Source organism: Fusarium phalaenopsidis, assembly GCF_050370095.1.
Source record: "Fusarium phalaenopsidis strain FUZ10S chromosome Unknown contig_32286, whole genome shotgun sequence".
Lineage (NCBI taxonomy): Eukaryota > Fungi > Ascomycota > Sordariomycetes > Hypocreales > Nectriaceae > Fusarium > Fusarium phalaenopsidis.
This window is the reverse complement of record NW_028145413.1, coordinates 3,296,792-3,311,530: the sequence shown is the minus strand read 5'-3', so window position 1 is coordinate 3,311,530 and position 14,739 is coordinate 3,296,792. Positions and strand designations below refer to the sequence as shown.

General features: G+C 54.5%; 6 protein-coding genes across 6 annotated transcripts; 3 read left to right on the top strand and 3 right to left on the bottom strand.

The window, feature by feature from the left end:
• Positions 1-212: 212 nt before the first annotated feature.
• Positions 213-2,022, top strand: LRP88_03306 (alpha-1,2-mannosyltransferase ALG11; the record flags this gene model as incomplete). Its single annotated transcript, XM_083239933.1, has 4 exons — positions 213-574; positions 625-760; positions 809-1,796; positions 1,847-2,022. The coding sequence occupies 4 exons, from the start codon at positions 213-215 to the stop codon at positions 2,020-2,022; spliced, it is 1,662 nt and encodes a 553-aa protein (XP_083105063.1).
• A 182-nt stretch (positions 2,023-2,204) lies between these two features.
• Positions 2,205-4,700, bottom strand: LRP88_03305 (gamma-glutamyltranspeptidase; the record flags this gene model as incomplete). The annotated part of the gene is made up of 7 exons (XM_083239932.1): positions 2,205-2,673; positions 2,723-3,257; positions 3,502-3,600; positions 3,649-3,709; positions 3,762-4,025; positions 4,078-4,250; positions 4,667-4,700. 7 exons carry the CDS (start codon positions 4,698-4,700, stop codon positions 2,205-2,207), a joined length of 1,635 nt encoding a protein of 544 aa, XP_083105062.1.
• Positions 4,701-5,308: 608 nt separating this feature from the next.
• LRP88_03304 (tRNA (uracil(54)-C(5))-methyltransferase) lies at positions 5,309-7,006 on the top strand (the record flags this gene model as incomplete). Its single annotated transcript, XM_083239931.1, has 1 exon — positions 5,309-7,006. One exon carries the CDS (start codon positions 5,309-5,311, stop codon positions 7,004-7,006), a length of 1,698 nt encoding a protein of 565 aa, XP_083105061.1.
• Positions 7,007-7,178: 172 nt separating this feature from the next.
• LRP88_03303 (myosin-binding striated muscle assembly central-domain-containing protein) lies at positions 7,179-9,334 on the bottom strand (the record flags this gene model as incomplete). Its single annotated transcript, XM_083239930.1, has 2 exons — positions 7,179-8,537; positions 8,594-9,334. The coding sequence occupies 2 exons, from the start codon at positions 9,332-9,334 to the stop codon at positions 7,179-7,181; spliced, it is 2,100 nt and encodes a 699-aa protein (XP_083105060.1).
• An 811-nt stretch (positions 9,335-10,145) lies between these two features.
• Positions 10,146-11,213, top strand: LRP88_03302 (TFIIH/NER complex subunit TFB4; the record flags this gene model as incomplete). The annotated part of the gene is made up of 1 exon (XM_083239929.1): positions 10,146-11,213. The coding sequence occupies one exon, from the start codon at positions 10,146-10,148 to the stop codon at positions 11,211-11,213; it is 1,068 nt and encodes a 355-aa protein (XP_083105059.1).
• A 377-nt stretch (positions 11,214-11,590) lies between these two features.
• LRP88_03301 (nucleophile aminohydrolase) lies at positions 11,591-13,272 on the bottom strand (the record flags this gene model as incomplete). Its single annotated transcript, XM_083239928.1, has 2 exons — positions 11,591-13,032; positions 13,083-13,272. The coding sequence occupies 2 exons, from the start codon at positions 13,270-13,272 to the stop codon at positions 11,591-11,593; spliced, it is 1,632 nt and encodes a 543-aa protein (XP_083105058.1).
• Positions 13,273-14,739: the final 1,467 nt, after the last annotated feature.

Below are 14,739 nucleotides of genomic sequence, written 5' to 3'. Positions count from 1 at the left end.
GAGCTAGGCTAGAGCTTCCCCCCACCACGGGGGCTATTATTTTTGGTGCGACGTCACCCCATCCGTTCCCCTTTGTCGTGGCTTCTTCATGGTGTTTCCTTGCTGCAGGACTTGTCAACGTCTCCAGCCTCGCACTCTCGATACTTTACCATATCATCGATAGCCAGAACCGAAGAAACTCGACAACTGCTGCGGAACATCGACTATCCCTAATGTCCGACGACTCGTTTGCGGCGCCCGCGGACAGCCCGCCTATTCCACCGTCCCCCGACAGCTCCAAGAGCGAGAAGATGTCGGTTGTCTCGGGGTGGGTGACATTGTTCCTCTTGATCGCCATACCTTTGCTTGGCAATGCACTACGAAACTTCCTCGGATGGACACTACGAAAGCGAACAGAGGGTCGTCGTGCCCACCTCCTGGCGCTCATGACGGAGGAGGACAAGGCAGCCCGCGCGAACGATCCCCAAGGCAGCTCCGAAACGAAGCTCGTATTCGACGTCGACGATGACCTCAAGATCACACTGGACAAGCAGAAGGATTGGGATGGTGTTGTTGGCTTCTTCCATCCTTTCTGGTAGGTTTATATCTGGAGGGAATGTCCGGGCTTGGCTAATGCTGCGCAAGCAATGCCGGAGGCGGCGGGGAGCGAGTCCTATGGGCTGCTATTCGAGCGACGCAAGATCGATGGCCAAACGCAAAGTGTGTCGTATACACGGGGGACCACGACGTTACAAAGGATGCTATTCTGTCTCGGGTTAAGGTGAGCCAGCGCTCGACCTTAGGGTGAGACGTGCTTACACGGTGACAGCACAGGTTCAACATTGAGCTTCATGCTCCTACTATTACTTTCCTCTACCTTTCCAAGAGAGACTGGGTGCTCGCCTCTTCGTGGCCACACTTTACTCTCCTGGGCCAGTCCATTGGCTCCATAATCCTCGCCTGGGACGCCTTCTCGCTGCTCGTCCCCGACGTCTTTGTCGACACCATGGGCTACGCATTTGCCCTCGGCCTTTCCAAGTTCCTCTTCCCCAAGGTTCCTACGGGAGCGTACGTACACTACCCAACAATCTCGACCGACATGCTTGAGTCTCTGGACCCCAATTCGGCCGTGGGAACACAGGGCGTCAACGCTGGTAAAGGTGTTGGAGCGCAAGGTTTCGCGAAGAAGACTTACTGGCAGCTATTCGCCGTGCTCTACTCATGGGTTGGCTCAACTGTGGACATCGTAATGACCAATTCGACGTGGACTCAGGGGCACATCCAGAGTCTATGGGGTCCATACCGCACAGGAAAGAGCAAGAAGGATCCAATCGTGGTCGTCTACCCCCCTACCGCTGTGCGAGAGATGGAACAAGAAGTCGAGGTGTCAGAGGAGAGTGAGAAGCGACGAGAAAAGGCCATTGTCTACCTGGCGCAGTTCCGACCCGAGAAGAACCATCAACTCATTATGCAGTCCTTTGCCACATTTCTCAAGAGAAAGAGCGAAGCATCTAAGGGTGCGCGCCTGATCCTTATTGGAAGCGTAAGGGACGACCACGACTCGAAGCGTGTATACCAGCTACGTATCCTTGCCAACGAGCTGGGTATCAAGAACAGCGTCGAGTTCCACCTTGATGCCTCGTGGTCGGAGATCCTCGAGTGGCTGCGGAAGGCCTACATTGGCGTTAACGGCATGTGGAACGAGCACTTTGGTATTGGCGTCGTAGAGTATCAGGCTGCTGGGCTTATTTCTGTCGTTCACGATAGTGCTGGGCCCAAGTTTGATATCGTCGTGCCAATCGACGGCGAGCCAACTGGTAAGCAACTCGACTTTTATATCATGTTAGACTGTCGCTAACTTTCACAGGCTTCCACGCTACGACAGAAGAGGAGTTTGCGGATGGTTACGAGAAGGCCCTGTCGCTGCCAGACCCATTGGCAGTCCGCCTCAGGGCACGCGAGTCGGCAAAGAGGTTTACTGAGGAGGAGTTTGCCAAGAAGTGGACGGTTCAGATGGCGCGGTTGGTGACGCTTGCGAGGTAGAGCGTGAGGCGAAAGTAAAGTTGCATGATAGACCAAAGGATACCCCCTTTTTACAAACAGTTTACTACTGGAAGTCGTATATAGAGTAGAGAATACAGCGCGGAGCTGACAGCGAATGCTTGTGAGATGCAACACCAAATCATGGCCATCCAGATGCTACGCGAACGAGTCTATCTATTGATTTACAAGGTAAAGCCTCCGCTATTCTTCTGCCTCGACTCGGCTGCAACATCAAACACGCCGTCTCTATCCCTCGTCAAGGCCTGCACCGCACTCAACCCCTCCTCAACCCAGGTAATGTTGTGCCCCTTGGCCCTCAGCGCGGGAACTTCCCAGCGGCTGAACCTATTCTCGAGGAGGAGTTGGTTAGGCAGCAGCTGGTTGTGCATCCTGGGCTCGCGGACAGCGTCTTTGACGGTCCACGACGGCGAGGTGAGGATGCGCCAGGCGACTTGGGTCGTGGACGAGATGATGCGGGAGCCGCCAGCGGCTCCGAGGACAGCTACTAGAGTACCATCTTTGAGGGAGACGATTATGGGTGTGCATGAGGATAGGGGGCGCTTGTTTGGGCGGATGAAGTTCTCCTCAGCTGGGGCAAAGCCGAACTCGTTGGGGACGCCAGGGATGGAGAAGTCGTTCATCTCGTTGTTTCTAGTAGGTGAGTTTGGCGAAGTTAGGGGTACATCTAGGAAAGACTTACAGGATGACGCCGGTGAGGTTGTCCATGAGGAGCGATCCAAAGATGAGGTTGACAGTCGTGGTCAGGGAGACAGCCATGCCGTCCGCATCCGCCGTGACAATGTGAGAGGTTCCATGACCATTAGATGAGTAGATCCTCGAGGGATCATATTTCTCAATGTCCTGCGTAGTCAGGGGGTCGATACGGCTGCGAATCTTCTCAGCCGTCGTCGCGTTGAGCATCTCTTCCTCAAAATCGGGCACATCGTCAACAAAGTCGGGATCCCCTAACCGCAGCCGAGCCCCGTACGCAAACTTCATGGCCTCGATGTATCTGTGCAGCGTAAGGTTTCCGTCCTGGCTCTGATCCTCGTATCCGTCCATGGTGTTTAGGATGTTAAGGGAGACGGCGCCACCGGCGGGGGAGCTGATGCCGTAAACGTCGTAGCCTTTATATTCGGTGTGCAGGACTTTTCGGGAGATGACCTTGTAGTTTGCGAGGTCCTCGAGTGTCATTGTGCCGTTGGATTCTTGGATCGTCTTGATCATGCTCTCGGCTGGGATGTGTTAGGAGTGTATTTTGTCTGGACTCAGGGGCTTACCGATGGGGCCGGTATAAAAGGCTTCAGAGCCATGCTCGGCAATGGCCTGAAGAGTGCTGAATATGTTAATAGAGATACAAGTACTTGTAGGCTTTCCACTCACCGTGCATATCGAGGCCTTATGATAGTGTCTCCCTCTCGGAGAAGTTGACCTGCATACCATCAGCGCGGGTTCTAGTTCAGGGGTAGAGTAACGAACCATCTCGAGTGAAATCCTCGGCCCATGAAGGGTCTTCCACGAGAAAGTTGTACTTTCCAGTGGACAATTTGGACACAAACTTGTTCATGTCGCCATTTACTAGTTATGGAGTTAGTCGACACTCACAGCGGCCAACCTGGCTCTTACCTCTGAAGCCATCATTGGCTACCTTGATAGCCCCTTGCATGACGGTCTTCCATGGGAGTTTCTGCAGACTCAGTTTAGCGAGCAAAGATAAAAGGAGGCCTGTTGATACTTACACCGTATTTCTTGTGAGCGTACTCCAACCCCCGAACCTCACCAGGTACACCGACAGACAAGCCTCCGTGGATGCTTCCCTCGACATTGCCCTGGTACATGTTCTCGTGGGCTGCGGCTGGAGCCGACTCACGAAAGTCGATGGCTTCATAGTTGCCCTTTTCATCTCGCACAAGCATGAATCCACCTCCGCCAATGCCCGAGTGATACATGCCGATGACGCCGACACAAAAGGTGGTTCCGACCATGGCATCAACAGCATTTCCCTATATTTGTTAGCAAGTAGAAACGGGCATAAAGTGTTGTTTGTAGACTTACACCACGCGCGAGCAGATCCCTTCCTATGTAGCTGCACTCCTGAGCCTCGGACGCCACGGCGCCTTTGGTACCACCTTCTGAACGGAACAGGTACTCCTCATTGACAGGGCTGGCTGCTAACAGTCCATATTGAGCAAAGAGCAGGCATAAACGCCTCACGCCGAATGCACGCCCTGGGCAAGGGTTAGTAAGTGTGCAACGTTGAAAGGATGTTGTGAAACTTGCCCATTTGTAAGTGCTTGCTTCTTATCTATAAGGGTTACTGCGCCAAGATAAACATTCCCGAACTTTGAACAAAGACGGGGAAAAAGTCAAACTCTAATGAGTTGAAAGTTAAGCAAAAGGGAAATATCGCGAATTTTTAAAATGCACAAGCAAAGGAAGCGTTGACGTGATGAGACCCCGGGTCCGATCTCCGGCCAGGGCGGGATGGGACGGACGCAGTTCACCCCCCGGTAGTTGCAAGCGGCCTCGTGAGTCGCATCACCTGCCATTCCGGGGACCAATCAGCGGGGCGGCGGTGATAGGAGCCGACCGAGTCATGAGCCGGAAAACGTTGCTTATTGAAGGCATAGAAGTTACAGATTACGCAGTGCGTTGTTGATGTGAGCGCGTGAGGACATTGCTAATGAGAAAAGTTGTGTTGTACAGTATAAGCCTATTTGGTATGTGTTTAGCATGGGACCCCGGGGTGGTCAAATGGCTTCTTTTTCTGTTGTACAGATTGTCAGACGACGAGGGTAGATGTAGGTATGTGCAATGCATGAAAGAAGTATAAGCAACTCATCATGTGAAGAATCAAGGTGAAGTGTCTTGTAAGTAGTCAGGTACAACGTCTATCTCAAGTAATAGTCTCAAGACAAGAGATAGATCAAAGACGAGTTATTATCGTTGTTGGATACAATTCCTGTCCTGGTTTCGGAGGAGGATAGAAACTCCGACCAATGACAGCCGCTCATGTCATCAGCCAATCAGACAAAGCCTAAAACGCAGCCCAAGGACCCCAAAATCTCAAAGTGGGGCACCTGCAAGAACCTTTCCTCTGTCTCATTCTAGACTCAAAAGAAATCTTGTAAAACTTCAAAAAGGTGTGAGCAATCGCAAATTCAAAAATCGCTCCTCTCAACACTCCAGAAATATCCTTGGGTCGTCCATGAGACGACTGAGGCTTCTGCCACTCGTCTCTCTCACAAGAAGAGCGCGCCCTTACAATCTCCGCCCATTCGCAGCCATGGCGACCGCTCAGGCAGAGGCAACAGCACCCGCCATGCTCAACGGCCACTCACAAAGCAACGGCCACTCACAAAGCAACGGCCACTCACAAAGCAACGGCCACTCACAAAGCAACGGCCACACAGAAAAGCCCTTCAACAAGAGGCCCAACCAGCAGAACAATCGACAGTGGAAGCAGAAGAAGACAAAGCGGGAGAGGAACATCACTGAGGGGTCGTCTGAGGAAGTCCTCAAGTATGACGTCGAGGCGCTGCTCAAGATGAGGGCGGTTGAGTATGGAGAGGGGACTGAGAGCGGCGTCGAGGTTCTTCCGGAGGAGGGTACCGAGACAGAGGTTGAGGTTCTGGAGCTGTCGTCTACGGGAGAGGGCTTGGCTATGAGACCTGGCTCGAATCAGGTCTACGTTGTACCCTTCACCGTACCCGGCGACCTGGCGAGGGTCAAGGTTTTCCGCCATGTGCGCCGCGACAACCAGACCATGTCCGACTTCATCTCTGTCGTCAAGCCTTCTCCTCTGCGCGACGATGCCCGCATCAGCTGCAAGTACTTTGCCTCGTGCGGCGGCTGCCAGTTCCAGATGCTCGACTACGCGGAGCAGCTCCGCCTCAAGAGGCGCGTCCTCGAAAAGGCGTACCAGAACTTTTCCAACCTCGATCCTGCCGTCGTGCCTACTGTTCAAGACACAATGGGAAGCCCTCTGCAGTATGGATACCGCACCAAGTTGACGCCGCACTTTGACGGACCCCCTGGATTCCGTCCCAGCAAGAGGGGGAAGAACCCCCGCGTCCCCTTTGAGAGCTGTCCTGATATTGGATTCATGCAAAAGGGCCGTCGAAAGGTGTTGGATATTGAGGACTGCCCTATCGGCACCAGTGCCGTGCGTCTAGGTATGGCAAGGGAAAGGGAACGCATGCAGAGCGAGTTCAAGGACTATAAACGCGGCGCTACCCTCCTCCTGCGAGAAAACACACAACGTCTGCCAAAGGACAGCCAAGATATACCCTCCGAACTACCCCCTCACACTGTCCGCGTCGACAACGAAGACACAGTCGACATCAAATCCTGCATCACCGACTCCAAAGCCACCACCACCGAGTACATCGGCCCCTACACCTTTACCAACCCCGCCGGGTCCTTCTTCCAGAACAACAACTCCATCCTCCCATCCTTCACCACCTACGTCCGCGACCGGATCCTGCCCCCCGCTGGCTCCGGCATGGAGATCAAGTACCTCATCGACGCTTACTCGGGCTCTGGTCTCTTCACTATCACCTTGTCATCTCTTTTCCAGCACTCCATTGGTATCGACATTGCTGCCGACTCGATCGCCTATGCAAGCCGCAACGCCGCTCTCAACGGCCTCAACGAGGATCGCTGCAAGTTTATTGCCGCCGACGCAGGCGAGCTCTTCAAGAGCGTCACGTACAACCGCGATGAGACCGTCGTCGTGCTCGACCCCCCACGCAAGGGCTGCGACGCCGACTTCCTGGGCCAGCTGCGCAAGTTTGGTCCCCGCCGCGTGCTCTACGTCAGCTGCAACGTGCACACCCAGGCTAGAGACGTTGGCGTCTTGGTGCGCGGCGAGGGCGAGGGTGAGAGGTACGAGATTGAGAGTCTGAGGGGTTTTGACTTCTTCCCTCAAACTGGACATGTCGAGGGCGTTGCTATTCTCAACAGGGTTGATACCAAGGCATGAAATGGTTAAAAAAAAGGGACACGGCGCTTTAAAAGGGGGAAATTTTGATAGATTTTTTTCATTGCGACACTTGTAATCATTGTCCTCATAAAAAGAACCGCTGCATTAACTCGTGCGTGACAAACAAATTGCCAACTCATGGCCAGCATATATATGCACCACTGCCTCATGTTCATGATTTGTCCCCCAGCAGAGCCTTGAGGGCCTGCACCGTCACCTCGAGAACCTCGGGTCTCCGGCTCTTCTTCAGACACTCCTTGAGGACCTCGACACCGTCCTCATCCTTGATCTTTTGCCGTGCCAGCTCACCGACCTCGCCCTCGGCCGTCACCAAGTTAAGGACCACAAACACGCCGCGGTGCCGGATGTTCTCGTCGTCGTCGACGCACATGGACAGGACAACCTTGACGCCGCGCTCTCTGTTGATGATGCCGCGGATGACCCCCTCGAAGGATGTGAGCGAGGCCAGGGCGCCGCCAGCCGCACTACGGGTTCCAGCGTCTTCGGCATCTGCGAGGGCGAGGAGAATGTGAAGGCGGTTTCGAGCCTTGGCGGTCTCCTCAGCGTACAGGGCGATGGCTTCAGGCGCCTGGACGAGGTTGCAGACGAGCTCGACGGCTGCCTTGGAGACGAGGGCGTTGGATGAGAGCATCTGCTCCTCAATCTGGAACCACGCGGTCGCAATGATGCTGCGTCTCGTATCTTCATCGTCCATGGAGGCTAGGTTAGTCAGTGCCATAAGGGCCTCGAAGGAGGGGAGGAGGTCTCTCGTCTCGGCAGCTGGGTCAGGAGGGACGATAGACACAAGGGGCCGAATCGCGGCACTGATGGGATTTGATCGGTTGCCGCCAAAGACGAGGGCAGGGTTTGTGCTAATGAGAATCCGGGCAAGGGCCTGCGCGGCGAGACGGCGGGCTGGTGCCTCAGTCTGGGGAAGCGTCATCCATGCTGTGAGCAGGAGCTTGACGGCACCCTGCTGGGCGAGCTGGCCGCGAAGAGTCTTGGTGACGGACAATGCAAAAATGATAGAGATGACCAGCGATAGAGACGCTGGCGAGCCATTCTTGCTGTGAGTGACGAGCACAGGCGTGATGCCGGCATCGAACACCAGCTTACACCTCTTCGCAACGTGCTCGTCGTCGTTCAGGGGGTCCGGTCCGCCGAGTTTCCCAGCGGCGTTGGCGTACGCCTTGAGCTGGTTCATCTTCTTCTCCTCCTCGGTGAGGTTGGGGAGGTACTTTGTGAGATTGACAAAGATGCTCAAGGCTCCGTAGGTGGTCGGAGAGCGCGGCTGCGCCTCACTGAGAGTCTTGACGAGCTTCTGAAGTAGCTCAGGGTTGCTCACAATCGACTCCTTCACCTTGGGTTGAAGAGACGCATATGCCAGACCTTCGATGGAGTGCTTTCTTCCGTGATCTTCATCCCGCAGGATCATCTTGGTGAACATGCCAGAGAGGTCCTCAATACTAGTGACGGCTGGCTCAATCCTCGACTGGCTAGCCTCACCGGGGGCGGGCTTCGCGGGAACTGCCTTGAATTCTGAGTTAGTTAGTCGTGAACAAAGCACCGCACGCATATCTCTCTCACCCTCAGCTTGGCCAGGATGACGGCGGCCAGGTACTGGACCTGTTCCGAGTGCCGCCTCATGGTGATGGAGCCGCCGTCGCTCTGGAGGTTGGGGTCGGCGTTGGTGCTGCGGACGATCTCGCTGAGGTCCTGGTCAACAATCTCCTCGAGCCACTCGATGCAGTACTTGTTGATGGCCTCGCGGCAGAGCGAGTTCATGCACGCGGCGTTGAGCATCTCCAGACAGGCCGTCTCGACCTTGCGGCTCTTCCACTTGCGTCGCATCAGAGTGCCCAGGCTGGGGAGGAAGTCTTCGTTGAGGAAGAGCTCTGCGGTGAGATCCGGGACGATGGGGAAAGTGGCGGCTGCGACGCAAAAGGCGACAATGTAGTCGTCGTAGGTGCCTCTCCGGACACGGTCAAAGAAAAAGGTCGATAGCTTCTTGGAGCCGTCGTCGCCGGCAGCCTTGAGGTAGGCCGACGTTGAAAGAGTGGCGTGCCCACGGACTATCTCAGGCTGTCGCATATCGAGATAGCACAAAACCGTGTCAACGCAGTCGCCGTCGATGACCTTGCAGATAGTCTCGTGGGACTTGTCCTTCTGGCGGGTCTCATAGTCGTCGTTGAGTAGCTTGGTTAGCTCGTCGAGGTCACGGCACGTCTCATTGTCCTCCTGGCCACCCTCCATCAAGCGCGCAAAGACGATGAGGGTCTGGTCCTCCAGAGAAGGAGCCGGAGGCTCCTGCTTGGCTGGTTCAGCCATGAGAAAAAGAAGAATCCTCGGCTATTATCAAATAGATGATGTGAGATGTTCGGGTTGGACGATCGTCCTGGTTTTGAAAGGAAAACAATGGAAAAGCTCGAGGCCCAAAACAGGAGCCCGTGATGTAAATCGATAACGCCCCTCATCCAACCCAGCTCATCAATCAGCCTGTCCTGTGAGACCACTAGAAGCGCTAGAACCTTGCTTTTTCCTAGTGGCCGCAAACCCCCCAACCACGACCGCTGATAAGCCCATGCTCCCCCCGCCGCTTTGGGAGCTTCATCACGTGTTTTGGCGTCTACGGGCGCTGCGCTAGGGGGATTGCTCCAGGGGCTGATTGGTGCTCGCAGCCGCGTCCCATTCGTGATGCTCCCACACCCTGCTCCAACGGATGACGTCCAGCGAACGACTAGATTTTTTCTTTTTTACCCTTTCAATCCCTGCAGTCGTGAGAAGAAATTCTTGGGCTCGCACGACAGGATCTTCTAGTCGGTCGTGATATTCCGGGCTTCGAGGCTCATGTCTTTCATCCTCGGGGCGGCCTGAGATCGCGGCAAGTCGTCGCACAGACCGGGACGCTATAACCACTAGGCCAGCCGCCGTTCAGCGTCCAACTTGAGCCTCAACATTGCCCTTGCAGACGCCATTCTTTGTCTGACTGCCTTGGGCTGCCCGCGTCAACGTTTCTCGCCTCTCAGCGTCACGACCTGCAGCGCAACTTGTCTCACTTGCGCAGCGTTCATCTCCTCCACGGCCTCGTAGCCGTCTCCCCAACCGACATCCTCACAACCACGTCCGCCTCGTTTTCATCATGGACGCCGTCGATGTTTCGGAGCACTACGAGGTCAGCACCCGCGAGGACACGCCCTCCCTCCTAACCATCGTCCTTGACACGAATCCGCGAGCATGGGCTGCCATCGGTAATGTCCTACCTCTGTCTAGGGCCATCGCAAATATCCTCGTCTTCGTCAACGCCCATCTCGCCTTCAGCAACGCCAACCAAGTCGCCCTCATTGCCGCCCACGTCGACCGCGCACAATGGCTCTACCCGACGCCACCCAAGCCCACCCGCGATGCCTCGGGCGATGTATCTATGAAGGACGCTGCCCCGGCTCTGACGTCGTCGGCCAACAAGTTCCCCCAGTTTGCGCAGATCGAGGCCGCCGTCCTGGACTCTGTGAGGAAACTCATGGATCAGACGACCGAGGCTGACCTCGCCGCCACCACGACACAACTATCAGGGGCGTTAACACTGGCCCTCTGCCACATCAACAAGGCTGCGCAAGCTCTCTGCTCGCCCACCGCCAACCTCGAGGACAGCCACAAGGCCACCACCACGGCACCTCCCACCGTACGCGGCCGCATCCTCGTCATCTCCGTGTCCGACTCGGAGCCCTCGCAATACATCCCTACTATGAACGCCGTTTTCGCCGCCGCTCACGCCCAGGTCGCCATCGATACCCTCTCCCTCACCGGCGACCCGACCTTTCTACAACAGGCCTGTTTCAACACGGGCGGCACATACCTCGCCGCCACCCATCCCCAGGGTCTGCTCACCTATCTCATGTTCGGCCTCATCGCCGACACCGAGGCTCGCGAGGCTCTCGTCGCGCCGACCCATGATACGGTCGACTTTCGCGCGGCGTGCTTCTGCCACGGCCGAGTTGTTGACACTGGCTTTGTCTGTTCCATCTGCCTCAGCATCTTTTGCGAGCTGCCAGAGAATTCCGAGTGCCTTACATGTGGCACGAAATTGTCGCTGGGCAACTACGGCGCCAAGCCCGCCGTCGTGCCTCGGAAGAAGAAGAAGAAGCGGAGAATCGTCAACGGGGGTTCACGGGAAGAGACGGGGAGTGCGACGGGGACACCTCGTCCATGATGAATCGCTACCTATTTTGTATAATAGACCAATTAAAATAATAACGAGATACCTACAACGATTAAGACAGAATAATGCATCTATTCCTGGGCTTCAGGGGCAAACACAGCCGACACATTCAAGTGACAACCTACGTGACTTAGAGCAGAACATCAAAAACCAATTTTGAGCATATTGAATAAATAAAGCATGCAATGTCTCTAGGAATAGAGGGTATCATATCGAGTCTAGCGATGGAGAAAAAGACTAAACCATCCATCTCACGCCGTAGTAGCTGCAGCTTGGCCTCAAACCCATATCGATCAAGCCCTGAGACAGGAGTCTAATGTCTAAAGTTGCCAAACTCCATATTCCAATCTCAGAAGCCCAGTATTGACTCAATCAAAACGAACCTTGCGTCCGCCCTTGGCAATCTTAGCACTATCCGGAAGCCGAGACATGGTGCAGTTCGGTTGCTTCTCTAGACCACCCATCGAGGCCAAAGCAAACGAGTCAGTGTTGTGGGCGAAGTACAAATAATACCCCGTCTGTGTCTTCTTGACAACCATGACACCGATGGCGCCAGCTGAGTGGCAGTTCTTGACTCCAGGGTGGTTCATGAAGTCATCAGCAATGAAAGACTCCATGATGGCATCCTCGTCGTCATCCTGGATATTGATTCCACCCTTGCCGCGCCTTGTCCCATGATAGATCCTTTCGGCGCATCTTTGGGAGGCCATTGTCGTAGCCATGTGCTCTCCAGTGCCACTTGTTACGGCAGCAACGCTGATCTGATCTTCATCTTCTTCATCACATGGGACAACGGCAGTGCCAACTCCAACCAGGGCTGCTGGTCCAAGTCGACCTCGGTGCTTCATTCCAATTCCCCCTGAGGACGATCCAGCAGCAATATGACCTCTCTCGTCAATCGCAATGGCACCAATAGTGTCTGTGATGAAGTCCTCGTTCCCAGTCCCAGACCGGAAGCTGTCTTTGATGGCTCGAGAGTTGCCCTCTGCTCTCTCATCTGGACTGGAGGGTCGCTTAACTCCACGAGGACTCGCCAGGTCTTGCTGACCAGCATCATACTCCTCGAAATCCATGGGTTTAGCCCGTGACTGTGGCGATGCAGAACCATCGCGGTTCGGAGAATGTTCATGCTGCTTTTGATGAGGCTCCGTGTTTTCCAGATTAGAAGGCTTGTCGTCCGCGGGATTTCCTTGACTGGGCGATCCGGGCTTCCTGGAGATGGGCCTGGAGCGAAATGACGATGGCGATGCGCCCTGCGCACCTCTTGCAACTCCGGCGTAACTCGGCGATAGCCTCTCCGCAGTCGCCCGGACAGAAGACCGTCCCACTGTAGGTGCGGCGGTGCCCATGGTTCGAAAGTAGCTAGTCGTTGAAGAATTGTCGGTTGAGGGTGTGGTTGCTTCCTGGATCGGAGTGCCCATCCAGGGAGAATCAGGCTGCCCCTCGTTCCATGTGCCTGCCATGATAGCTGCTCTGTGATCCCGGGGGAAGGATTGCTGCGGCTTCGGTGTGGAAGCTGTGTCGTACTGACATGGAGGACATCCGATGCTTGTCTCGCCAACCTCTGGAGAAGCCCTGGAGTCCTTTGACTTCGTCTCGGCCCGCTTTAGATCTTCTTGCCAGCGTAGGAATCGATCTCGGGCATTTTTCGAAACCATGTACTCGTTGGGGCATGTAATGAGGCCATGCTCTTCAGCAAAGGCCTTGGCGCCCTCGCCGATCAGAGCATTTGGAGGAACTCGACGAAGGCTGAGAGGCTTGTTGCTCTTGTCTAGAATAAGCTTGGCGAGGGAAATTGGGTTTCGAATATCTGAGGCGGCATTAGTTATTGAAGTGTCGACATGGATCTGAAAGACGAACTCGGAACGGCACCACAGGCGCCGCTACGACCGAGATGATCGACAACGGTGGCATCACACTCCACGACGCCGTCGATGGAGAGGTTTGAGCCGTATCCGGCGTTAGTGATTTCCTTATCCTCGAGGATTCGTAGGGCGGCTTCAACTGCTTCGGTCGCCGTGGAACCAGCTTTGAGAAATCTCATTCCCATCTCGGCGGCCCTATCATCGTCAGTCGAGGTACGCACGAGGAACAGTCGAGTAAGCCTCACGCAACACAGGCTTGAAGATGAATGTGCTCATTCTGGTGGCTATGAAATCCAGCCCCTGCATGGACAAAGATTGCAGGTACTGCCTTTGGCTTCTGCCCCATTCGCAGCACGCGATCCAACGCGCCGTCGGTGCTGTGCGGCGTGAGTTCCGAAAAAGCGGAAGCTTCATCGTCATGGCAGTCTGACATTCTTGATCGGATTCATGGGGCAAAGAGCGAATAACGCATGCAATAAGTGGTACGCTGAGTATGAGAAAAGGTAGCGAGTGATTTGAGGCGGCCGGGCGAATTGATGGAAGCCTGGCGAGAGCGCGTGGGCGAAGATATGTTAGGAGATTGGAGGTTTTCAAGTTTTGGACCGAGGGCCTAAAGATGGAAGTCGATGAAAAGCCCTATGGAAGAAGAAGCAAGAGCAAGGCGATGCTTATCTATTCACCTTCCACAGCACAGAAAAGTATATGGAAGCTGCGCTCGTGTGAGATGCAGGGGACATTTTACCTAACTCGATGAAAAGGAGTTGCCTACAATAAATACGCCAGCATCCGCTGATTGTCCAATTCTCCCAAATTGGGCGAGACAAGCTGAGAAAACACGGGTAGGATGATAACAGGCTTCACACTAACATATCTCTTTTTTTAGCCAATCCAATCTTTTGCACGCAGCTATTGTTTGCTTTGTCGTATACCGTATTCATTTCATCGCTGCTCCAGCCTCTCAGAAATGACGTCGTATCCCAAGCAGCAAAGTGATCCCCCTTTATTGCAGTAACGGGGCGTGAGCCAAACGGCGGGGCAGGACCACTCACCTGACACACAGCTATGCAGTAAATACAGAATACTTCAAGCCTCACCTCAAGCTGGGCTTGGGAGCATAGCATAACCCCTCCCGACGCAACGACTGGATGCCTTAGAGACTGATATAATATTATATTTGTTCTTTGACTTTTCTTAGCCATGACATTTTCGTATTGATCGCTGTTATTTCCCTTCCAACCAAGGCTTTAGACAGGCTCTTCGCAGTTCTGCCTTCTCTTATTGCTTCTTTCAAGAGCTGCAACTCAGCATCAGTCCAGTTCAGCGCCTTTCCTCGACCTGCTCTTTTTGCACCATTCGGCTTCCCTTTCGCAGAATCTCGTTTTTTGAGAAAAACGAAACGCTCTTTGAGAGACTGCGCAGTCATGAGCGGGAAATGACTGACCACCTGCTCACTCCATTTCGTCCCTGCCACACCCTTTGCGCCATGTTTTCGAAGTAAAGCGTCCTCGTCGTGGGTCCAGATATGATTTCTTGCCTTTAATTCTCGGGCTTGAGGCTGTCACTCCTGTCTCTTGTCTTTGAGGATGTTTTGCTTTGCTTGATAATTGAGAAATGAGGCACAATTTGCGCACCTCGCATCCGACATGAACCCT